At 56.2% G+C, this 25,615-nt stretch overlaps 1 protein-coding gene across 2 annotated transcripts in view; it reads left to right on the forward strand.

Moving 5' to 3' along the window:
* Positions 1-22,913, forward strand: part of LOC119955784 (biglycan-like) — a 40,551-nt gene extending 17,638 nt beyond the window's left edge. For both annotated transcript variants that reach the window (XM_038782350.1, XM_038782349.1), the window contains exons 2-6: positions 4,008-4,334; positions 6,374-6,486; positions 14,535-14,748; positions 21,160-21,270; positions 22,791-22,913. In XM_038782350.1, coding sequence (XP_038638278.1) covers positions 4,064-4,334; positions 6,374-6,486; positions 14,535-14,748; positions 21,160-21,270; positions 22,791-22,888 — 807 coding nt within the window. In that variant the 5' untranslated portion in view covers positions 4,008-4,063 and the 3' untranslated portion in view covers positions 22,889-22,913. The remainder of the gene's footprint in view (positions 1-4,007; positions 4,335-6,373; positions 6,487-14,534; positions 14,749-21,159; positions 21,271-22,790) is intronic.
* The last annotated feature ends 2,702 nt before the right edge of the window (positions 22,914-25,615 follow it).

A 25,615-nucleotide genomic window follows, 5' to 3' on the forward strand; every position in this document is an offset into this window, starting at 1 on the left:
GGAGGTTAGAGAGATGGGGAGGGGTGTAGGGGCTGGAGGAGGTTACAGAGATAGGGAGGGGTGTAGGGGCTGGAGGAGGTTACAGAGATAGCGAGGGTTGAGGATCTGGAGGAGGTTACAGATAGGGAGGGTTGTAGGGGCTGGAGGAGGTTACAGAGATAGGGGGTTGTAGGGGCTGGATGAGGTTACAGAGATAGGGAGGGTTGAGGATCTGTAGGAGGTTACAGGGATAGGGAGGGTTGTAGTGGCTGGAGGTTACAGAGATAGGGAGGGTTGAGGGGCTGGAGGAGGTTACAGATATAGGGAGGGTTGAGGGGCTGGAGGAGTTTGCAGAGATAGGGAGGGTTGAGGGGCTGGAGGAGGTTACAGAGATAGGGAGGGTTGTAGGGGCTGGAGGATGTTACGGAGATAGGGAGGGTTGTAGGGGCTGGAGGAGGTTACAGAGATAGGGGTTTGTAGGGGCTGTAGGAGGTTAGAGAGATAGGGAGGGTTGTAGGGGCTGGAGGAGGTTAGAGAGATAGGGAGAGGTGTTGGGGCTGGAGGAGGTTACAGAGATAGGGAGGGGTGTAGGGGCTGGAGGAGGTTACAGAGATAGGGAGGGTTGTAGGAGCTGGAGGTGGTTACAGAGATAGGGAGGGTTGTGGGGGCTGGAGGAGGTTACAGAAATAGGAAGGGTTGTAGTGGCTGGAGGAGGTTACAGAGAAAGGGTGGGATATAGGGGCTTTAGGAGATTACAGAGATAGGGAGGGTTGAGGATCTGGAGGAGGTTACAGAGATAGGGAGGGTTGTAGGGGCTGGAGGAGGTTACAGAGATAGGGAGGGTTGTAGCGGCTGGAGGTTACAGAGATAGGGAGGGTTGAGCGTCTGGAGGAGGTTACAGAGATAGGGAGGGTTGTAGGGGCTGGAGGGGGTTACAGAGATAGGGAGGGTTGTAGGGGCTGGAGGAGGTTACAGAGATAGGGAGGGTTGAGGGGCTGGAGGAGGTTACAGAGATAGGGAGAGGTGTTGGGCTGGAGGAGGTTACAGAGATAGGGAGAGGTGTTGGGCTGGTGGACTTTGCCGAAATAGGAAGAGTTGACGCCTTTTTCATTTCCAAATGCAGTTGAATAATCCCAGATGTGGAAACCGGCATTAAGTCCATTTCAGCACCGTTTTTGAGACCATTTTCCTGTGAATTCGGAGGAAGATATCTCCCTCACCATGGGCAGGACAACCTCCTGTGTTAGGAACGTACGAAACGGAGGGATTAGTCCCCTGTGGGTTTATGGGTCCGAGTGCGAGTGTGTGGGCAGTCTGAGGGTGGCCTGTGAGTAGGTGGGGAGAGTATGTTTTTAGCTCATCCAAGACTTAATTCTCACTGACCATCAACCCACCAGGCACTCTCCCAGATTCACTGGGGGTGGTTCGGGGGATGGAAGTGGGGTGGGGGGGGGGGGGGGGGGGGTGTTGGTGGAGGGGTGGGGGCAGTGGTGAAGTTGAGTCAGTGAGCTGCCCGAGACTGGAGATAAGCTGCTTGCAAAACATTTTGACTCCCTTGCACTCTAATATTCATCTTCATTTATTCCTCATTTTTTAAAATTATCAATTTATTGTCGCAGATTTTTTTTTTGTGTTCTGCAAATTGTTTCTTTTCACTCACCCCCGCTCTTTTTTGAAACAAAGTGTGTCAAAACCTATATCTCTGAAATTTATTCATCGGACCACCCCCAACCTAGCCACCCCCACCGAGTGGGAGGGAAATTGCAATGTTGCCCTCTCCCTAAACACACACACACACACGGATGTCTTGGACACTGTTTAGCTCAGCGATTAGCTCACCCAGGAACGGAGTCGGATAGAATGAGGATTCTATTCGGTGTTTCGGGACCAGGTCCTCTGAGATCCGGGGAACCCTGGGGGTGCAGTTCCATTCTTTGCTGGTAGGGGTCGGTAGTGAGATCAGGAAGTCAGGATTGGACGCAGCTTTTGACGCGCACGACATGGCCGGGGTCGGGTCCTACAGCTGTCACTCCTTACTGGCAGGCAACTCATCAAGAGCAGGAGGAGGCCATTCTGCCCCTCTCGAGCCTGTTACATAGGAAGAGGTGGAGGCCCATTCAGCCCCTCTCCAGCCTGTTACACAGGAATAGGAGGAGGCCCATTCAGCCCCTCTCGAGCCTGTTACATAGGAACAGGTGGAGGCCCATTCAGCCCCTCTCCAGCCTGTTACACAGGAACAGGAGGAGGCCCATTCAGCCCCTCTCCAGCCTGTTACCCAGGAACAGGAGGAGGCCCATTCAGCCCCTCTCGAGCCTGTTACACAGGAACAGGAGGCCCATTCAGCCCCTCTCCAACCTGATACACAGGAACAGGAAGAGGCCCATTCAGCCCCTCTCAAGCCTGTTACACAGGAGGAGGCCCATTCAGCCCCTCTCGAGCCTGTTACATAGGAACAGAAGGAGGCCCATTCAGCCCCTCTCAAGCCTGTTACATAGGAACAGGTGGAGGCCCATTCAGCCCCTCTCCAGCCTGTTACACAGGAACAGGAGGAGGTTCATTCAGCCCCTCTCAAGCCTGTTACATAGGAACAGGTGGAGGCCCATTCAGCCCCTCTCGAGCCTGTTTCATTGGAACAGGTGGAGGCCCATTCAGCCCCTCTCGAGCCTGTTACATTGGAACAGGTGGAGGCCCATTCAGCCCCTCTCCAGCCTGTTACACAGGAACAGGAGGAGGCCCATTCAGCCCCTCTCAAGCCTGTTACATAGGAACAGGTGGAGGCCCATTCAGCCCCTCTCGAGCCTGTTTCATTGGAACAGGTGGAGGCCCATTCAGCCCCTCTCGAGCCTGTTATATAGGAACAGGTGGAGGCCCATTCAGCCCCTCTCCAGCCTGTTACACAGGAACAGGAGGAGGCCCATTCAGCCCCTCTCCAGCCTGTTACACAGGAACAAGAGGAGGCCATTCAGCCCCTCTCGAGCCTGTTACACAGGAACAGGAGGAGGCCCATTCAGCCCCTCTCGAGCCTGTTACACAGGAACAGGAGGAGGCCCATTCAGCCCCTCTCGAGCCTGTTACACAGGAACAGGAGGGGGCCCATTCAGCCCCTCTCGAGCCTGTTACATAGGAACAGGTGGAGGCCCATTCAGCCCCTCTCGAGCCTGTTGCACAGTAACAGGAGTAGGCCCATTCAGCCCCTCTCCAGCCTGTTACACAGGAACAAGAGGAGGCCCATTCAGCCCCTCTCGAGCCTGTTACACAGGAACAAGAGGAGACCCCATTCAACCTCTCAAGTCTGTTCCATTATCCCATCAGATAACAGCTGATCTGCAAGATCATTCTACCTACCCACCTCGGTCCTGGAATCCGCATTCCCCCCACTTACCCCAACAAAATCTATCAATCTCGGGTTTGAAATTTCCAGTTGACCCCCCCCCCCCCACCTATAATCAAGCAAATGCGAAGCCCGATGTGTGCAAATTGCCCTCAGAGTTTAACCCTTTCAGGCCTGGGATCATTTGGATGAAAATTCACTGTACCCTCTCCACGGCCATCCTCATGTTGTGGGGCCCAGAGCCAAAAACAGTTACTTCCATTTGTGCAATTAGTCTCTCAGTGACCCACAGCAAAGCCTTCATGAGGTGCGGGGCCCAGAATTCAAACCAGTTACTTCCGTCTGCACAATTAGTCTCTCAGTGACCCCTTTCAAAGGCAATACCTTCTCCCTGAGGTGCGCGGGGGGGATCAGAACTGAAAACAGTTGCTTCCATCGGTGCAATTAGTCTCTCACTGACCCCACTACGAGGGCAATGAGTCAGAGAAAAACGCAGCCCGGAAAAGAGGTCAGCGCGGTCGGTCCATCAGAAGGGATTAGTCAGGTGGTGGAAATTTGGGAGCTGGGGCAGCAGTGGGGGAGGGTGGGGGGGGGGGGGGGGGATTGTGCGTGTGCCCAGCTCACATTCTCGCTGATCAGGTTGGCCATAGTTCCGCTGCTGATCCTTGACCGTTTCCTCCCTTTGTTTGACCTGCAGGCTGGATCGGGATTGAGAGCGCGAGGGGGAAAGCGGAGCAGACGCGTGTGAAGCTGATGCCAGTGACCATGGGGAAGGCCATTCTCCTCCTGCCCTGCCTCCTGGCCTGGTGCCTAGCCTCACCCTTCCAGCAGCACGGCTTCCTGGATTTCTTCGACGACATGACGGGGGTGCAGAACGACGAGGGCTCCGCCATCGACGAGCTGCCCGCGCCAAAGGCCACCAGGCCACCGCGGGTCATCGATTTGCCACGACGGCCACACGACTACCCTGTCTGCCCCTTCGGTTGCCAGTGCCACGTGCGGGTGCTCCAGTGCTCCGATCTGGGTGGGTACCTCCCCACCCTCACTGCTAGGGGGTCGGAGCCAAGGAAGCGCTCCGCGTTGGAGGGTCAGTGCTGAGGGAGGGTCAGTGCTGAGGGAGGGTCAGTGCTGAGGGAGCGCCGCACTGTGGGTGGGTCAGTGCTGAGGGAGCGCCGCACTGTCGGAGGGTCAGTGCTGAGGGAGCGCCGCACTGTGGGAGGGTCAGTGCTGAGGGAGCACCGCACTGTCAGAGGGTCAGTACTGAGGGAGGGTCGCACTGTCGGAGGGTCAGTGCTGAGGGAGCGCCGCACTGTCGGAGGGTCAGTACTGAGGGAGCGCCGCACTGTGGGAGGGTAGGGACTGAGGGAGCGCCGCACTGTCAGAGGGTCAGTGCTGAGGGAGCGCTGCACTGTCGGGAGGGTCAGTGCTGAGGGAGGGTCGCACTGTCGGAGGGTCAGTGCTGAGGGAGCGCCGCACTGTCGGAGGGTCAGTACTGAGGGAGTGCCGCACTGTCGGAGGGTCAGTGCTGAGGGAGCGCCGCACTGTCGGAGGGTCAGTGCTGAGGGAGGGCCGCACTGTCGGAGGGGCAGTGCTGAGGGAGCGCCGCACTGTCGGAGGGTCAGTGCTGAGGGAGTGCCGCACTGTCGGAGGGTCAGTGCTGAGGGAATGCCGCACTGTCGGAGGGTCAGTGCTGAGGGAGCGCTGCACTGTCGGAGGGTCAGTGCTGAGGGAGCGCTGCACTGTCGGAGGGTCAGTGTTGAGGGAGTGCTGCACTGTCTGAGGGTCAGTGCTGAGGGAATGCCGCACTGTCGGAGGGTCAGTGCTGAGGGAGCCCCGCACTGTCGGAGGGTCAGTGCTGAGGGAGCCGCACTGTCGGAGGGTCAGTGCTGAGGGAGCCCCGCACTGTCGGAGGGTCAGTGCTGAGGGAGCGCCGCACTGTCTGAGGGTCAGTGCTGAGGGAGCGCCGCACTGTGGGAGGGTCAGTGTTGAGGGAGTGCTGCACTGTCGGAGGGTCAGTGCTGAGGGAGCGCCACACTGTGTGAGGGTCAGTGCTGAGGGAGCACCGCACTGTCAGAGGGTCAGTACTGAGGCAGCTCCGCACTGTCGGAGGGTCAGTGCTGAGGGAGCACTGCACTGTCGGAGGGTCAGTGTTGAGGGAGTGCTGCACTGTCTGAGGGTCAGTGCTGAGGGAATGCCGCACTGTCGGAGGGTCAGTGCTGAGGGAGCCCCGCACTGTCGGAGGGTCAGTGCTGAGGGAGCCGCACTGTCGGAGGGTCAGTGCTGAGGGAGCCCCGCACTGTCGGAGGGTCAGTGCTGAGGGAGCGCCGCACTGTCTGAGGGTCAGTGCTGAGGGAGCGCCGCACTGTGGGAGGGTCAGTGTTGAGGGAGTGCTGCACTGTCGGAGGGTCAGTGCTGAGGGAGCGCCACACTGTGTGAGGGTCAGTGCTGAGGGAGCACCGCACTGTCGGAGGGTCAGTACTGAGGCAGCTCCGCACTGTCGGAGGGTCAGTACTGAGGGAGCGCCGCACTGTTGGAGGTTCAATGCTGAGGGAGCGCCGCACTGTCGGAGGGTCAGTGCTGAGGGAGTGCCGCACTGTCGCAGGGTCAGTGCTCAGGGAGCGCCGCACTGTCGGAGGGTCAGTGCTGAGGGAGCGCCGCACTGTGGGAGGGTCAGTGCTCAGGGAGTGCCGTACTGTCAGAGGGTCAGTGCCGAGGGAGTTCCGCACTGTCGGAGGGTCAGTGCTGAGGGAGGGTCAGTTCTGAGGGAGGGTGAGTGCTGAGGGAGCGCTGCACTGTCGGAGGGTCAGTCCTGAGGGAGCGCCGCACTGTCAGAGGGTCAGTGCAGAGGGAGCGCCGCACTGTCAGAGGGTCAGTGCTGAGGGAGCGCCGCACTGTCGGAGGGTCAGTACTGAGGGAGTGCTGCACTATCGGAGGGTCAGAGCTGAGGCAGTATTGAGCTTGACCTTTTACTCGACATCCCTCTCCTCCCCTCTCTTCAGCGGTTGCCCTCCCCGCTCCGCCCATCCCCTCAGCTCGATGACTGTTCTCCTCCTCGTTCTCCAGGTCTGAAGGAAGTCCCAGCCAATATCCCGACTGACACCAGCCTCCTCGATCTGCAGAACAACAAGATCACCGAGATCAAAGAAAAGGATTTCCAGGGTCTGAACAGGCTCTACGTAAGTAACACATCGTTCTGATGAGAACGGACAATTTGGGAGTCAGAAGGAGGCCTTTAGGCCCATCGAGTCCTGCTGTCCCCTCTGTTCCATTAGGATGCTGTCTGATCTGATTGGAGCATCAGCTCCACTTTGCTGTCCATCTCCCCCTCCCCCTATAACCCTCGACCCCCTCGTCGATCAGAAATGTCCAACACGGCCTTGATTATATTGAAACCTTCACCCTGTCAACACGCACCCCCCCCTCCTCCTCAGAATCTCACATGTTTCAACAATATGTCTCGTTTGTCTAAACTCCGATGGGTACAGGACTCCGAACTGCTCAACCCATTCCCCATCGGACACGCCCCCTCCATCCCGGGAATCGGCCCCGAGAACCTTCCCCGAACGTATCCCGGCCTGAAATAAGACAGAGTGGCAGCTTAACAGGGTGATGAAAAAGGCATAACAAGAACAAAGAAAAGTACAGCACAGGAACAGGCCCTTCGGCCCTCCAAGCCCGTGCCAACCATGCTGCCCGTCTAACCTAAAATCTTCTATACTTCCGGGGTCCGTATCCCTCTATTCCCATCCTATTCATGTATTTGTCAAGACACTCCTTAAATGTCACTATCGTCCCTGCTTCCACCACCTCCTCCGGCAGCGAGTTCCAGGCACCCACTACCCTCTGTGTAAAAAACTTACCTCATACATCTCCTCTAAACCTTGCCCCTCGCACCTTAAAGCTATGCCCCCTAGTAATTGACCCCTCTACCCTGGGGAAAAGCCTCTGACTATCCACTCTGTCTATGCCCCTCATAATTTTGTAGACGTCTATCAGGTCGCCCCTCAACCTCCGTTGTTCCAGTGAGAACAAGTCGAGTTTATTCAACCTCTCCTCATAGCTAATGCCCTCCATACCAGGCAACATCCTGGTAAATCTCTTCTGCACCCTCTCTAAAGCCTCCACATCCTTCTGGTAGTGTGGCGACCAGAATTGAACACTATACTCCCAAGTGTGGCCTAACTAAGGTTCTATACAGCTGCAACATGACTTGCCAATTCTTATACTCAATGCCCCGGCCAATGAAGGCAAGCATGCCGTCGGCCTTCTTGACTACCTTCTCCACCTGTGTTGCCCCTTTCAGTGACCTGTGGGCCTGTACACCTAGATCTCTCAGACTGTCAATACTCTTGAGGGTTCTACCATTCACTGTATATTCCCTCCCTGCATTAGACCTTCCAAAATACATTACCTCACATTTGTCCAGATTAAACTCCATCTGCCATCTCTCCGCCCAAGTCTCCAAACGATCTAAATCCTGCTGTATCCTCTGACAGTCCTCATCGCTATCCGCAATTCCACCAACCTTTGTGTCGTCCCCAAACTTACTAATCAGACCAGTTACATCTTCCTCCAAATCATTTATATATACTACGAACAGCAAAGGTCCCAGCACTGATCCCTGCGGAACACCACTAGTCACAGCCCTCCAATCAGAAAAGCACCCTTCCATTGCTACTCTCTGCCTTCTATGACCGAGCCAGTTCTGTATCCATCTTGCCAGCTCACCTCTGACCCCGTGTGACTTCATCTTTTGTACCCGTCTACCATGAGGGACCTTGTCAAAGGCTTTACTGAAGTCCAGATAGACAACATCCACTGCCCTACCTGCATCAATCACCTTTGTGACCTCCTCAAAAAAGCTCTATCAAGTTAGTGGACACGACCTCCCCTTCACAAAACCGTGCTGCCTCGCACTAATATGTCCACTTGCTTCCAAATGGGAGTAGATCCTGTCTCGAAGTAATTTCTCCACCACTGACGTAAGGCTCACCGGCCTGTAGTTTCCTGCATATGGGACACTCGCCTTTATCAATTGAGGCATAGATTCCAAAAGCAGGGAGGGCATGTTGGAGTTGGAGAACTTTGGTGAGGCCACAGCTGGAGTACTGAGTGTAATTCTGGTCACCACATTATAGGAAGGATGTGATTGGACTGGAGGGGGTGCAGAGGGGATTCACCAGGATGTTGCCTGGGATGGAACATTGAGGTTATGAGGAGAGGTTGGATAGGTTTGGGTTGTTTTCGCTGGAGCGGAGAAGACTGAGGGGGCGACCTGATCGAGGTGGACAGGATTACGAGGGGCGTGGACAGGGTGGATAGGGAGCAGCTGTTCCCCCTTAGTTGACGGTTCAGTTACGAGGGGAACACAAGTTCAAGGTGAGGGGTGGGAGGCTTAGGGGGAGATTTGAGGAAAAACGTCTTTACCCAGAGGGTTGTGAGGGTCCGGAGTGCACGGCCTGGTGGGGGTGGGGGGGGGGGGGGGGGGGGGGGGGTGGGGGGGGGTGGGGGGGGGGTGGGGTGCAGGTAGGGCCGGGTTGCCTCACATCCTTTACAAAGTACCTGGATGGGCACTTGGCACGTCATCAGCGTACCAGCGTACCATCCCGTACCAGCCTCCCCGGACAGGCGCCGGAATGTGGCGACTAGGGGCTTTTCACAGTAACTTCATTGAAGCCTACTCGTGACAATAAGCCATTTTCATTCATTTTCATTTCATCACGTTCGAGGCTATGGGCCAAGTGCTGGCCAATGGGATCAGTTCGGCAGGTCAAGTGTTTTTCATGCATTTGTGCAGACTGGATGGGCCGAACGGCATCTTCAGCACTGTGGCATTCGGTAATTCAGCGATTCTGAATTGTCAGGAGACCCAAACTCTACAAAGTACTCCAGCTGCGGAAATGCCAACAAATTAAGTCTTGTTGGAGCTTTTGAGTTCACACTTGAGTTTTTGTTGTCAGTCTTATTAATATCTACCTCTTTGAGCTATGTTGACCAGGGATGGGGGATGGGGAGGCGGGCTCAGGAGGTGGGGGCTGGTAGAGGGTGGCAGCCACCCCAGCTCTCTGGGTGAAACAGTCCGTCCAGTTCACCAGGCCGCCCACTGCTCAGCTCCATGTGGCAGGGAGTGAGAGGCAGGGGGCCCTGGGTCAATGGGGAGTTCCAGGACCCCGCCTGGGAGCCTCACGTCACCCAGTCTGCCCAGATACGGGGCCTAAAACGAGGGCCTCAACTGGGCTGAAGGGAATCGCTGCAGGAGAGGCCTGTCCCCTCCCCCAGCAGGGGTCCCATCTCCCCCTACTCCACAGGGAGTCCCAGCCTCCCCTCCCCCACCGGGGGACCCAGCCTCCCCTCCCCCACCGTGGGTCCCAGCCTCCCCTCCTCCCCACCGAGGGTCCCATCCTCCCCTCCCCCACTGGGGGTCCCAGCCTCCCCTCCCCACCGGGGGACCCAGCCTCCCCTCCCCCACCGTGGGTCCCAGCCTCCCCTCCTCCCCACCGTGGGTCCCAGCCTCCCCTCCTCCCCACCGAGGGTCCCATCCTCCCCTTCCCCACTGGGGTCCCACATCCCCCTCCTCCACCGGGAGTCCCAGCCTCCCCTCCTCCCCCAGCGGGGGTCCCAGCCTCCCCTCCTCCACCGGGAGTCCCAGCCTCCCCTCCCCCACCGGGGGTCCCACATTCCCCTCCTCCACCGGGGGTCCCAGCCTCCCCTCCTCCACCGTGGGTCCCAGCCTCCCCTCCTCCACCGGGAGTCCCAGCCTCCCCTCCCCCACCGGGGGTCCCACATTCCCCTCCTCCACCGGGGGTCCCAGCCTCCCCTCCTCCCCCACCGGGTCCCAGCCTCCCCTCCCCCAGCGGGGGTCCCAGCCTCCCACCCACCGGGGGTCCTAACCTCCCCCCCCCACTGGGGGTCCCAGCCACCCCCTCCCCCAGCGGGGTCCCACATCCCCCTCCTCCACTGGGAGTCCCGGCCTCACCCTCCTCCACCGGGTGTCCCAGCCTCCCCTCCCCCACTGGGGGTCCCAGCCTCCCCTCCACCACCGGGGGTCCCAGCCTCCCCCTCCTCCACCGGGGGTCCCAGCCTCCCCTCCCCCACTGGGGGTCCCAGCCTCCCCTCCCCCACCGGGGGTCCCAGCCTCCCCTCCCTCACCGGGGGTCCCAGCCTCCCCCTCCTCCACCGGGTGTCCCAGCCTCCCCTCCCCCACTGGGGGTCCCAGCATCCCCTCCCCCACCGGGTTCCCAGCCTCCCCCTCCTCCACCGGGTGTCCCAGCCTCCCCTCCCCCACCGGGGGTCCCAGCCTATCTTCCCCCACTGGGGGTCCCAGTCTCCCCTCCCCCACCGGGGGTCCCAGTCTCCCCTCCCCCACCGGGGGTCCCAGTCTCCCCTCCCCCACCGGGGGTCCCAGTCTCCCCTCCCCCACCGGGGGTCCCAGCCTCCCCTCCTCCCCCACCGGGGGTCCCACATTCCCCTGCTCCCCCACCGGGGGTCCCAGTCTCCCCTCCCCCACCGGGGTCCCACATTCCCCTCCTCCACCGGGGGTCCCAGCCTCCCCTCCTCCCCCACCGGGGGTCCCAGCCTCCCCTCCCCCACCGGGAGTCCCGGCCTCCTCTCCTCCCCAACGAGGGTCCCAGCCTCCCCTCTCCCACCAGGGGTCCCAGCCTCCCCTCCTCCATCGGGGCTCCCAGCCTCCCCTCCCCCACCGGGGGTCCAGTCTCCCTCCCCCACTGGGGGTCCCAGCCTCCCCTCCCCCACCGGGAGTCCCAGCCTCCCCTCCCCACCGGGAGTCCCAGCCTCCCCTCCCCCACCGGGGTCCCACATCCCCCTCCCCCACCGGGGTCCCAGCCTCCCCTCCCCCACCGGGGGTCCCAGCCTCCCCTCCCCCACCGGGGTCCCACATCCCCCTCCTCCACCGGGGGTCCCAGCCTCCCCTCCTTCCCCAGCGGGGGTCCCAGCCCCTCCTCCAGTGGGATTCTCACCCTCCCCTCCTCTCTCTCACTCACTCCCTCTGGAACATAGAACAGGACAGCACAGTACAGGCCCTTCGGCCCACGATGTTGTGCCGACCATTTATTCTAATCTCAGGTCAACCTAACCTACACTCCTTCAATTTACTGCTGTCCATGTGCCTGTCCAAGAGTCGCTTAAATGTCCCTAATGACTCTGACTCTACCACCTCTGCTGGCAGTGCATTCCACACACCCACCACTCTCTGTAATGAACCGACCTCTGACATCTCCCCTATACCTTCCTCCAATCACCTTCAAATTATGTCCCCTCGTGACAGCCATTTCCGCCCTGGGGAAAAGTCTCCATCCACTCTATCCATGCCTCTCATCACCTTGTACACCTCTATCAAGTCACCTCTCTGCCTTCTTCGCTCCAGTGAGAAAGGCCCTAGCTCCCTCAACCTTTCTTCATAAGACATGCCCTCCAGTCCAGGCAGCATCCTGGTAAATCTCCTCTGTACCCTCTCCAAAGCATCCACATCCTTCCTATAATGAGGTGACCAGAACTGGACACAATATTCCAAGTGTGATCTAACTATGGTTTTATAAAGCTGCAGCAAAACCTCGCGGCTCTGAAACTCAATCCCCCTGTTAATGAAAGCCGACACACCATACGCCTTCTTAACAACCCTATCAACCTGGGTGGCAACTTTGAGGGATCTATGTACATGGACCCCAAGATCCCTCTGTTCCTCCACACTTCCAAGAATCGTCTTAACCCTGTATTCAGCATTTAAATTCGACCTTCCAAAATGAGTCACTTCACATTTATCCAGGTTGAACTCCAGCTGCCACTTCTCAGCCCAGCTCTGCATCCTGTCAATGTCCTGTTGTAACCTGTAACAACCCTCAACACTATCTACAACTCCCACAATCTTCGTCTCATCGGCAAACTTACTAACCCACCCTTCCACTTCCTCATCCAAGTCATTTATAAAAACTACAAAGAGCATAGGTCCCAGAACAGATCCTTGCGGGACACCACTGGTCACCGACCTCCAGGCGGAATACTTTCCATCCACTATCACTCGCTGTCTTCTTTCTGCCAGCCAATTCTGTATCCAGACAGCCAGATGTCTCTGTATCCCATGCCCCTAACTTTCTGAATGAGCCTACCATGGGGAACCTTATCAAATGGCTTACTGAAATCCATATACACCACATCCACTGCCCGACCTTCATCAATGTGCCTCGTCACATCCTCAAAGAATTCAATGAGGCTTGTGAGGCATGACCTGTCCCTCACAAAGCCATGCCGACCTCACGAATGAAGGGAGCTGCTGGGAGCCTGTTACACTCTCTCCCTCACACTCTCTCCCTCACACTCTCTCCCTCACACTCTCTCCCTCACACTCTCTCACACTCTCTCTCTCACACTCTCTCCCTCGCACTCTCTCCCTCGCACTCTCTCCCTCGCACTCTCTCCCTCTCTCTCTCACACTCTCTCCCTCGCACTCTCTCCCTCGCACTCTCTCCCTCGCACTCTCTCCCTCACACTCTCTCACACTCTCTCTCTCACACTCTCTCCCTCGCACTCTCTCCCTCGCACTCTCTCCCTCGCACTCTCTCCCTCGCACTCTCTCTCACACTCTCTCTCTCTCACTCTCTCTCTCTCACTCTCTCCCTCACACTCTCTCCCTCCCTCACACTCTCTCCCTCACACTCTCTCCCTCCCTCACACTCTCTCTCTCACACTCTCTCTCTCTCACTCTCTCCCTCACACTCTCTCCCTCCCTCGCACTCTCTCCCTCACACTCTCTCTCTCACACACTCTCTCTCACACTCTCTCTCTCTCACTCTCTCTCTCTCACTCCCTCTCTCTCCCACTCTCTCTCTCTCGCTCTCTCTCTCACACACTCTCTCTCTCACACTCTCTCCCTCTCACTCTCTCTCACACACTCTCTCCCCCCTCGCACTCTCTCCCTCACACTCTCTCTCTCACACTCTCTCGCTCTCTCTCTCTCTCTCGCTCTCTCTCTCCTCTCTCTCTCTCTCTCACACTCTCTCTCTCACACTCTCTCCCTCACACTCTCTCTCACACACTCTCTCTCACACCTCTCTCTCACACTCTCTCTCTCTCACACTCTCTCCCTCACACTCTCTCTCTCACACACTCTCTCTCTCACACTCTCTCTCTCTCGCTCTCTCTCTCACACTCTCTCACACTCTCTCTCTCACACTCTCTCCCACACACTCTCTCCCTCACCTCTCCCTCACACTCTCTCTCTCACACTCTCCTCTCACACTCTCTCTCTCACACTCTCTCTCTCACACTCTCTCTCACACTCTCTCTCTCACACTCTCTCTCTCACACTCTCTCTCCCTCACACTCTCTCCCTCACTCTCTCTCTCTCACTCGCTCTCTCTCTCACACTCTCTAACACTCTCTCTCTCTCTCACACACTCTCTCACACATTCACTCTCACACACTCTCTCTCACACACTCTCTCACACATTCACTCTCACACACTCTCTCTCACTCACACTCTCTCACACTCTCTCTCACACTCTCTCTCTCTCACTCACTCTCACACACTCTCTCTCACACTCTCTCTCACTCACACTCTCTCTCTCACACTCTCTCTCTCACACTCTCTCTCACACACTCTCTCACACATTCACTCTCACACACTCTCTCTCACTAACACTCTCTCTCTCACACTCTCTCTCACACACTCTCTCTCACACACTCTCTCACACATTCACTCTCACACACTCTCTCTCACTCACACTCTCTCTCTCACACTCTCTTTCACACTCTCTCTCTCTCACTCACTCTCACACACTCTCTCACTCACACTCTCTCTCTCTCACACACTCTCTCTCACCCTCTCTCTCTCTCACACTCTCTCTCACACTCTCTCTCACTCACACTCTCTCTCTCACACACTCTCTCACACACACAAATGTACTCAAATACACTCACACACATGTACACTCTCACACATATAGGCCCACTCACTCACAGATAGATTCACACACACCCATGCTCACACTCACACCATGGCACACACGCACTAATGCACAATCTGACCCTCTCACTCACACACTCACTCACACACTCACTAACGCACACAATCACACATACTCATACACACACACTCACTCACTAAGTCACTCACGTGTGATCACACACTCACTCATTCAGACACACTCACACTCGCTCTCTGACACTTTCACTCCTCAGTTACCCTAACCCACATGTTCTTTTATTCCAGGCTCTCTATTTAGTGAATAATAAGATCAGTAAAGTTCACCCAAAGGCCTTCCTGTCGATGACCTCTCTCCAGAAGATGTACCTGTCCAAGAACGCGCTGGTCGAGATCCCAAAGAACCTGCCAAAATCCCTTGTCGAACTGAGGATCCACGAGAACCGGATCAAGAAGGTTCCCAAGGAGGCGTTCCGAGGAATGAAGAACATGAACTGTATTGGTGAGTGTCTGTTCAAACTGCCCGCCCAGTACCCATCGCCCACTTCATCTGCGAGACTCGAAGATAACAATCCCGGAGGTCTGTGTGACCCCCCCCCCCCCCCCCCCCACCTCAGAATTGACCCCTTCTGGTCAAGCTGCACTGCACCCCTCTCTCCCACCCCCCCCCCCACCCCCACCCACCCTCCCACCCCCACAAAACCAATATACTCCCAGCTCCGCAATTACTCTCTCAGTGACCCTCTGCAAGGCCAGTATGTGCTCCCCGAGCTGTGGGACTGTTATAACCCGCATGCGCCTCACAGGTTAGGTATGGTCCACACTCCCGTGGTGCTTGCAGATTATTAGCTCCCCCCCCCCCCCCCCGCTCCCCCCTCGATTAAGGGCTGGGGGAAAGAGCACCCTGCCTCGGCCCACTCCCCCCACCTTATCCCAGTAACCCCATCTAACCTGCAAATCTCTGGACGCTAAGGGGCAATTTTACCATGGCCAATCCACCTAACCTTTGGGCTTTGGGAGGAACCATCTTTGGACTGTGGGGGGAAACCGGAGCACCCGGAGGAAACCCACGCAGACACGGGGAGAACGTGCAGACTCCGCACAGACAGTCACCCAAGCCCGGAATTGAATGCAGTCCGTAACGGCGTGAGGTCGCAGTTCTGACACCCTGTGCCACCCTAATATATAATAGTTAACATATTAAATAAAACAAGTTTTGTTATTCTCCACAGTTTTGTGTGACCTCCTTCTGTTGTCCCCTTGCAATAAGGACCCAGAACTGATCAGTTACTCCCATCGACGCAATTAGTCTCTCATTGATCCCGGGTCCAGAATTGAATTTGGTTATTCCTGTCTGCGCAATTAGTCTCTGAGTGACCCTGGGCCCAGAATGGGACACAGTTATTCCTGTCCGTGCAATTAGTCTCTGAGTGACCCTGGCCCCAGAATGGGACACAGTTATTCCTGTCTGCGCAATTAGTCTCTGAGTGACCCTGGGCCCAGAATGGGACACAGTTATTCCTGTCTGCGCATCTATTCTGCTCCACCCTTCAATGTTATCCCGGCTGATCGTTTACCACATCTCCACAGTCTCCCCACCTCACCCCATCCAACAATAACAACTGTCTGCGTTCCTCTATCTCCTTTTCCCGCAGTAAAATGCCCCCCTTCCCACCCCCCCCACCACCCCTACGCCCCCACCACCCCCACCCCCCCCCGGTCCCCGGCCCCCGCCCACCCCCAATACTGTTCACACGAACATAAATCAGACATAATCTGACCCCAAGCCACTGGCGAGTTATTAGGGACAGGCCACCAAAGTTGGTCAAAGATTTTAGTTTTTAAGGAGCTTCTTAAAGGAGAGAGAGATGGAGAGACAAACAGAGAGAGAGAGAGTGAGAGGGGGGGGACAGAGAGGGGGACTGAGAGACAAAGAGACAAATAGAGAGAGAGAGAGTGAGAGTGGGACAGAGAGGGGGACTGAGGGAGACAGAGACATACAGAGAGAGAGACAGAGATATAAAGAGGGAGAGAGACAGAGAGAGGGACAGAGAAAGAGACAGAGAGACAGAGAGAGAGAGAGAGACAGAGAGAGAGAGAGAGAGAGAAAGAGAGACAGAGGGTGAGAGACAGAGAGAGAGAGACAGAGGGAGAGAGACACAGAGAGAGAGAGAGACAGAGAGAGAGAGACAGAGAGAGAGAGAAAGACAGAGGAGAGAGACAGAGAGAGAGACAGAGAGAGAGAGAGACAGAGAGAGAGAGACAGAGAGAGAGAGAGAGAGAGAGACAGAGAGACAGAGAGAAAGAGATACATAGTTAGAGAGAGACAAAGAATGAGAGACACAGAGAGACAGAGAGAGGGACAGAGACAGAGAGAGGACAGAGACAGAGAGAACGACAGAGAAGGAGAGATAGAGACAGTGAGAGAGAGACAGAGTCAGGGGGACAGAGACAGATAGAGGGAGAGACAGAGAGGAGAGCAGAGATCTCAGAGGCTTGCAGGAGCTTGAGGTTAGAATTATGAAGGGTTGCAGGGTGCTGGAGGGTTAACTGGGATAGGGAGGGTTGTCAGGGCTGGAGGAGGTTAGAGATAGGGAGGGTTGTAGGGATGGAGGTTACAGAGAAAGGGAAGGTTTCAGTGACTAGAGCAGGTTACAGAGACAGGGAGGGTTGTAGGGGCTGGAGGAGGTTACAGAGATAGGGAGGGTTGTAGGGGCTGGAGGAGGTTACAGAGATAGGGAGGGTTGTAGGGCCTGGAGGAGGTTACAGAGATAGGGAGGGTTGTAGGGCCTGGAGGAGGTTACAGAGATAGGGAGGGCTGTAGGGGCTGGAGGAGGTTACAGAGATAGGGAGGGTTGTAGGGCCTGGAGGAGGTTACAGAGATAGGGAGGGTTGTAGTGGCTGGAGGAGGTTACAGAGATAGGGAGGGTTGTAGTGGCTGGAGGAGGTTACAGAGATAGGGAGGGTTGTCGGGGCTGGAGGAGGTTAGAGATAGGGAGGGTTGTAGGGATGGAGGTTACAGAGAAAGGGAAGGTTTCAGTGAGGAGGTTACAGAGATAGGGAGGGATGTAGGGGCTGGAGGAGGTTACAGAGATAGGGAGGGTTGTAGGGGCTGGAGGGGGTTACAGAGATAGGGAGGGTTGTAGGGGCTGGAGGTGGTTACAGAGATAGGGAGGGGTGTAGGGGCTGGAGGAGGTTACAGAGATAGGGAGGGTTGTAGTGGCTGAGGAGGTTACAGAGATAGGGAGGGTTGTGGGGGCTGGAGGAGGTTACAGAGATAGGAAGGGATGTAGGGGCTGGAGGAAGTTACAGAGATAGGGCGGGTTGTAGGGGCTGGAGGGGGTTACAGAGATAGGGAGGGTTGTAGGGGCTGGAGGAGGTTACAGAGATATGGAGGGGTGTAGGGGCTGGAGGAGGTTACAGAGATAGGGAGGGTTGTCGGGGCTGGAGGAGGTTAGAGATAGGAAGGGTTGTAGGGATGGAGGTTACAGAGAAAGGGAAGGTTTCAGTGACTGGAGCAGGTTACAGAGACAGGGAAGGTTGTAGGGGCTGGAGGAGATTACAGAGATAGGGAGGGTTGTAGGGCCTGGAGGAGGTTACAGAGATAGGGAGAGTTGTAGTGGCTGGAGGAGGTTACAGAGATAGGCAGGGTTGTAGGGCCTGGAGGAGGTTACAGAGATAGGGAGGGTTGTAGGGGCTGGAGGAGGTTACAGAGATAGGGAGGGTTGTAGGGGCTGAGGAGGTTACAGAGATAGGGAGGGTTGTCGGGGCTGGAGGAGGTTACAGAGATAGGAAGGGATGTAGGGGCTGGAGGAGGTTACAGAGATAGGGAGGGTTGTAGGGGCTGGAGGGGGTTACAGAGATAGGGAGGGTTGTAGGGGCTGGAGGAGGTTACAGAGATAGGGAGGGGTGTAGGGGCTGGAGGAGGTTACAGAGATAGGGAGGGGTGTAGGGGCTGGTGGAGGTTACAGAGATAGGGAGGGTTGTAGGGGCTGGAGGAGGTTACAGAGATAGGGAGGGTGTAGGGGCTGGAGGAGGTTACAGAGCATAGGGAGGGTGGTAGGGGCTGGAGGAGGTTACAGAGATAGGGAGGGTTGTAGGGGTTGGAGGAGGTTACAGAGATAGGGAGGGTTGTAGGGGCTGGAGGAGGTTACAGAGATAGGGAGGGTTGTAGGGGCTGGAGGTTTACAGAGATAGGGAGGGTTGTAGCGACTGGAGGAGGTTACAGAGATAGGGAAGGGTTGTTGGGGCTGGAGGAGGTTACAGAGATAGGGAGGGTTGTAGGGGCTGGAGGAGGTTACAGAGATAGGGAGGGTTGTAGGGGCTGGAGGAGGTTACAGAGATAGGGAGGGTTGTAGGGGCTGGAGGAGGTTACAGAGATAGGGAGGGTGTGTAGGGGCTGGAGGAGGTTACAGAGATAGGGAGGGTTGTAGGGGCTGGAGGAGGTTACAGAGATAGGGAGGGTTGTAGGGGCTGGAGGAGGTTACAGAGATAGGGAGGGTTGTAGGGGCTGGAGGAGGTTACAGAGATAGGGAGGGTTGTAGGGGCTGGAGGAGGTTACAGAGATAGGGAGGGTTGTAGGGGCTGGAGGAGGTTACAGAGATAGGGAGGGTTGTAGGGGCTGGAGGAGGTTACAGAGATAGGGAGGGTTGTAGGGGCTGGAGGTTACAGAGATAGGGAGGGTTGTAGGGGCTGGAGGAGGTTACAGAGATAGGGAGGGTTGTAGGGGGATGGAGGAGGTTACAGAGATAGGGAGGGTTGTAGGGGCTGGAGGGGGTTACAGAGATAGGGAGGGATGTAGGGGCTGGAGGAGGTTACAGAGATAGGGAGGGTTGTAGGGGCTGGAGGAGGTTACAGAGATAGGGAGGGCTGTAGGGTCTGGAGGAGGTTACAGAGATAGGGAGGGTTGTAGGGGCTGGAGGAGGTGACAGAGATAGGGAGGGTTGTAGGGGCTGGAGGAGGTTACAGAGATAGGGAGGGTTGTAGGAGCTGGAGGAGGTTACAGAGATAGGGAGGGTTGTAGGGGTTGGAGGAGGTTACAGAGATAGGGAGGGTGTAGGGGATGGAGGAGGTTACAGCGATAGGGAGGGTTGTAGGGGCTGGAGGAGGTTACAGAGATAGGGTAGGGTTGTAGGGGCTGGAGGAGGTTACAGAGATAGGGAGGGTTGTAGGGGCTGGAGGAGGTTACAGAGATAGGGAGGGTTGTAGGGGCTGGAGGAGGTTACAGAGATAGGGAGGGTTGTAGGGGCTGGAGGAGGTTACAGAGATAGGGAGGGTTGTAGGGGCTGGAGGAGGTTACAGAGATAGGGAGGGTTGTAGGGGCTGTAGGAGGTTACAGAGATAGGGAGGGCTGTAGGGGCTGGAGGAGGTTACAGAGATAGGGAGGGTTGTAGGGGCTGGAGGAGGTTACAGAGATAGGGAGGGTTGTAGGGGCTGGAGGAGGTTACAGAGATAGGGAGGGTTGTAGGGGCTGGAGGAGGTTACCGAGATAGTGAGGGTTGTAGCGACTGGAGGAGGTTACAGAGAGGGAGGGTGTAGGGGCTGGAGGAGGTTACAGAGATAGGGAGGGTTGTAGGGGCTGGAGGAGGTTACAGAGATAGGGAGGGTTGTAGGGTCCGGAGGAGGTTACAGAGATAGGGAGGGTTGTAGGGGCTGGAGGAGGTTACAGAGATAGGGAGGGTTGTAGGGGCTGGAGGAGGTTACAGAGATAGGGAGGGTTGTAGGGGCTGGAGGAGGTTACAGAGATAGGGAGGGTTGTAGGGGTTGGAGGAGGTTACAGAGATAGGGAGGGCTGTAGGGGATGGAGGAGGTTACAGCGATAGGGAGGGTTGTAGGGGCTGGAGGAGGTTACAGAGATAGGGAGGGTTGTAGGGGCTGGAGGAGGTTACAGAGATAGGGAGGGTTGTAGGGGCTGGAGGAGGTTACAGAGATAGGGAGGGTTGTAGGGGCTGGAGGAGGTTACAGAGATAGGGAGGGTTGTAGGGGCTTGAGGAGGTTACAGAGATGGGGAGGGTTGTAGGGGCTGGAGGAGGTTACAGAGATAGGGAGGGTTGTAGGGGCTGGAGGAGGTTACAGAGATAGGGAGGGTTGTAGGGGCTGGAGGAGTTTACAGAGATAGGGAGGGTTGTAGCGACTGGAGGAGTTTACAGAGATAGGGAGGGTTGTAGCGACTGGAGAAGGTTACAGAGATAGGGAGGGTTGTTGGGGCTGGAGGAGGTTACAGAGATAGGGAGGGTTGTAGGGGCTGGAGGAGGTTACAGAGATAGGGAGGGTTGTGGGGGATGGAGGAGGTTACAGAGATTGGGACGGTTGTAGGGGCTGGAGGAGGTTATGGAGATAGGGAGGGCTGTAGGGGCTGGAGGAGGTTACAGAGATAGGGAGGGTTGTAGGGGCTGGAGGAGGTTACAGAGATAGGGAGGGGTGTAGGGGCTGGAGGAGGTACAGAGATAGGGAGGGGTGTAGGGGCTGGAGGAGGTTACAGAGATAGGGAGGGGTGTAGGGGCTGGAGGAGGTTACAGAGATAGGGAGGGCTGTAGGGGCTGGAGGAGGTTATAGAGATAGGGAGGGTTGTAGGGGCTGGAGGAGGTTACAGAGATAGGGAGGGTTGTAGGGGCTGGAGGAGGTTACAGAGATGGGGAGGGTTGTAGGGGCTGGAGGAGGTTACAGAGATAGGGAGGGTTGTAGGGGCTGGAGGAGGTTACAGAGATAGGGAGGGCTGTAGGGGCTGGAGGAGGTTACAGAGATAGGGAGGGTTGTAGGGGCTGGAGCATAAGGGTCTGTGTTTCACCCAGAGCAGTCATTCTGTACCGGAGCGGCTGGGTAATAACTTGTTAATTAAAGCCTTCAATTGGACGATGGTCTCGCTTCAGTAATGATTGATCGTGCATCACGCTGATCTTGTTATTCCTTTCAGAAATGGGAGGCAATCCCTTGGAGAATGGAGGATTCGAACCGGGCGCCTTTGACGGTCTCAAGTTAAATTACATGCGCATCTCGGAGGCCAAGCTGTCAGGAATCCCCAAAGGTGAGCCACTCTAATCACGCCCAGTCTCCCAGGCGCACAAAACGGGTTCCCACGCCCCCAGCACCAGGCCGACAGTCCTGGGTCGATGGGTCGAAGGTCAGGGATTCCAACCCCGGACACCAGACGCAAAATTCGTCCGCCTCCCCCCCCCCACTTTCATGAGTGTGCACTACATTGTCGTAGGGTCAGTGCTGAGGGAGCGCCGCACTGTCGGAGGGTCAGTGCTGAGGGAGCGCCGCACTGTGGGAGGGTCAGTGCTGAGGGAGCGCCACACTGTCGGAGGGTCAGTGCTGAGGGAGTGCCGCACTGTGGGAGGGTCAGTGCTGAGGGAGCGCCACACTGTCGGAGGGTCAGTGCTGAGGGAGTGCCGCACTGTCGGATGGTCAGTGCTGAGGGAGCGGCGCACTGTCGGAGGGTCAGTGCTGAGGGAGCACCACACTGTCAGAGGGTCAGTGCTGAGGGTATGCCGCACTGTCGGAGGGTCAGTGCTGAGGGAGCGCCGCACTGTCAGAGGGTCAGTGCTCAGGGAGCGCCGCACTGTTGGAGGGTCAGTGCTGAGGGAGCGCCGCACTGTCGGAGGGTCAGTGCTGAGGGAGCGCCGCACTGTCGGAGGGTCAGTGCTGAGGGAGCGCCGCACTGTCGGATGGTCAGTGCTGAGGGAGCGCCGCACTGTCGGAGGGTCAGTGCTCGGGGAGCACCGCACTGTCGGAGGGTCAGTGCTGAGGGAGCACCGCACTGTCGGAGGGTCAGTGCTGAGGGAGCGCCACAGTGTCGGAGGGTCAGTGCTGAGGGAGTGCCGCACTGTCGGAGGGTCAGAGGGAGCTCCGAACTGTTGGAGGGTCAGTGCTGAGGGAGCGCCGCACTGTCGGAGGATCAGTGCTGAGGGAGCTCCGCATTGTCAGAGGGTCAGTGCTGAGGGAGCGCCGCACTGTGGGAGGGTCAGTGCTGAGGGAGCGCCGCACTGTCGGAGGGTCAGTGCTGAGGGAGCGCCGCACTGTCGGAGGGTCAGTGCTGAGGGAGCGCCGCACTGTGGGAGGGTCAGTGCTGAGGGATCGCCGCACTGTCGGAGGGTCATTGCTGAAGGAGCGCTGCACTGTCAGAGGGTCAGTGCTGAGGGAGCGCCGCACTGTCGGAGGGTCAGTGCTGAGGGAGCGCCGCACTGTCGGAGGGTCAGTGCTGAGGGAGTGCCGCCCTGTCAGAGGGTCAGTGCTGCGGGAGCGCCGCACTGTCGGAGGGTCAGTGCTGAGGGAGTGCCGCACTGTCAGAGGGTCAGTGTTGAGGGAGCTTTACACTGACATATATAGTTGCCCTGATGTGTTTCGCTTCCCCGTGTCTAGATTAATTTGAGGTTGATCAGTAAAAAGTGATTTTAATGATTAATGTGCTTCTCAATTATCATCACATGGAGCGACTATCGGTTCTCTGGAGTTAGTCTGTGATGTAACCCGCACTGTTCTGCCTGCTCTGAATCTTCCCTCTTGCCCCTGTGCCTTGCTGACGGTTCACTGATTCTCCTTTAGATTTGCCAAACACACTTCACGAACTTCACTTGGATCACAACAAGATTCAGGCCATCGAACTCGAAGACTTGATCCGGTATAACAGTATCAACAGGTGAGCCTGGCAACAGTGTTCCTGTGGTTCTTGTGTGCCGCTAATCATTAGACGCCCTCTCGCCCAAGTGAGTGATGTGTTATATGAGTTTCAATGCCGGTGTGTTGCCAGGCATCTTGGCCCGTGCAGCCCAACGATCAATAAATGGCCCATCTCTGCCTGTGCCTGCCATTGGCAGAGTACTGACCACGCCGAGCCCGTGCCAAAACTCAGAACGCCACGTCTAACATTCGGCACTATTCCACGATGGGGGGGCAGCACCCACCAAACAATCGCGAGTGTGTTGGGCGTTACATCAGCTACTCAGTTGGGCTTGTGCTACATGCTACATACATTCTCTACAGGCAAGAGGAACATGTCCAGGCATTGTCAGGCAGCTTTGCGCATGAGTAGAGGGAGAGACCACATCCTGAGTGAGACACATCCTGAGTGAGACACATCCTGAGTGAGACACATCCTGAGTGAGTGTTAGTATCGGGAATTTGAACACAGTGGGAGTTCGGTGCGGAGGGGCAACATGTTATTTTTGCTTTTTAACATTTTCACTCCTCAGAGAAGGGTCTGACCTGCAGCAGAAGAGGTTACAAGGGAGAGAGTCGATTGGTAAGTTCTGGGTAAGGCCAGGTGTATTTACTACTTTTATCGCTTATTATGTCGAAGCGATATATTTTGTAGTAACGAGAAACAGGGAAGAAGACCCATAGAGTAATTGATATTATCTGATACTAAGCATCATTTTGGTTTAGTTTAAAGGGGTAAGTCATGTCAGGAGAGCTCAGAGCAGTGGTGTGCTCCTCCTGCTCTTTGTGGGAAGCTGGTAACATTTCAAGTGCTTGGGGCCAGCATGTGTACAGGAAGTGTCTCCAGCTGCAGCTCCCGGAAGCCCGGGGTTGGGAGCCAGAGCGCTGGCCAGGGATACTGCGGAGCCTGGCGGAGAGTGGCGTGGATAGCACGTACAGAGAGGTGGTCACAGCGCAGGCTCAGACTCTGCAGGCAGGAAGGGAATGGGTGACCACCAGGCAGAGCAAGAGGACTAGGCAGAAAATGCAGGAATCACCTGTGGCCATTCCCTTGCAAAAGATAATGGCCCCTCAGGGGAAAGCAGCAACAGCCAAATGTGTTGCACCACGTTAGGTTCTGCTGCACAGGAGAGGATCAGAAAGTGTGGGAATGGACTAGTTGTACGGGATTCAATTGTAAGGCATTTCTGTGGCCACAAAGAATACTCCATGATGGTATGTTGCCTCCCTGGTGCTAGGGTCAAGGATATCTTAGACCGGTTAAAATAACTTTAGTCTCACACATGAAAATAGTTTACAATTACCCGTTAAACAATGCTTAAGAGTACAATGAAACAATAAATCCTTCCTGCTAACTTGTTTCTCCACTCAGGCAGCACCCACTCAGGTCAAAATCGACTTTTGAAAACAGTTAGCCAACCCAGGAATACTTATTCAATAGAAACTGATTGGGGAGTGTGGTGGGCCAGGATTTAGAGAATCCCAAAGTGTATCGTGGAGTTCACCTGACCCACAACTTTTAATAGATTGTGGTATGGGGAGCACACGGCCCACTCTACAGGCGTGGTGCAACAGAAATAGAAATGTATTTTTTAAAGCAAAACAATGTTTATTCTATGAACTCAAGTTAACCTTTTTAAAACATACAGTGAACATCTTAGCAACCATCAATTCAAATACAACCCCAAAGAATACAACACTAAGTAATCCTTAATAACTTCCCAAACAACGTCCAGAAGACACAAGAAACACCTTTTAACAGAAGCACATCAGGTTTAAATTCACTACTGAGAACATTTCTAATTCTGAATTCACCTAATGATCAAGAGATAGCCTTTTCGTGGCTGAGAGATCAGCAGTACACCTGCTTTGTCTGGCTTCAGCTCCAACACTGAAACAAAATCAAAAAAAACACAGACACACCCAAGCTTTTCTCAAAGTGAAACTAAAAAGCAGAGTCAGAGCTCAGCTCCACCCACACTCTGACATCACTGCAGCCAGAGCTCAGCTCCACCCACACTCTGACATCACTGCAGCCAGAGCTCAGCTCCACCCACACTCTGACATCACTGCAGCCAGAGCTCAGCTCCGCCCACACTCTGACATCACCTGCAGCCAGAGCTCAGCTCCACCCACACTCTGACATCACCTGCAGCCAGAGCTCAGCTCCACGCACACTCTGACATCACTGCAGCCAGAGCTCAGCTCCACCCACACTCTGACATCACTGCAGCCAGAGCTCAGCTCCACCCACACTCTGACATCACTGCAGCCAGAGCTCAGCTCCACCCACACTCTGACATCACTGCAGCCAGAGCTCAGCTCCGCCCACACTCTGACATCACCGCAGCCAGAGCTCAGCTCCACCCACACTCTGACATCACCGCAGCCAGAGTTCAGCTCCACCCACACTCTGACATCACCGCAGCCAGAGCTCAGCTCCACCCACACTCTGACATCACTGCAGCCAGAGCTCAGCTCCGCCCACACTCTGACATCACTGCAGTAACATGAGCAGCCAAACATTTCTTAAAGCGACATTCCCATGACAGGAGAGACAGAGAGAAATCCGATCAGGAGACAGCCTGCAGATTTTTTTTTGTCAATTTTCTGGGGAAGGGGGGGGGATCAGTGTTGGGGGGAGAGATCTATGCGTAAGGGGTTGTCTTTAGGCAGGGAGTAGGCAGGATTTCCATGGGGCTCCCACCATC

Source organism: Scyliorhinus canicula, chromosome 21, assembly GCF_902713615.1.
Source record: "Scyliorhinus canicula chromosome 21, sScyCan1.1, whole genome shotgun sequence".
In the NCBI taxonomy this organism is placed as follows: domain Eukaryota; kingdom Metazoa; phylum Chordata; class Chondrichthyes; order Carcharhiniformes; family Scyliorhinidae; genus Scyliorhinus; species Scyliorhinus canicula.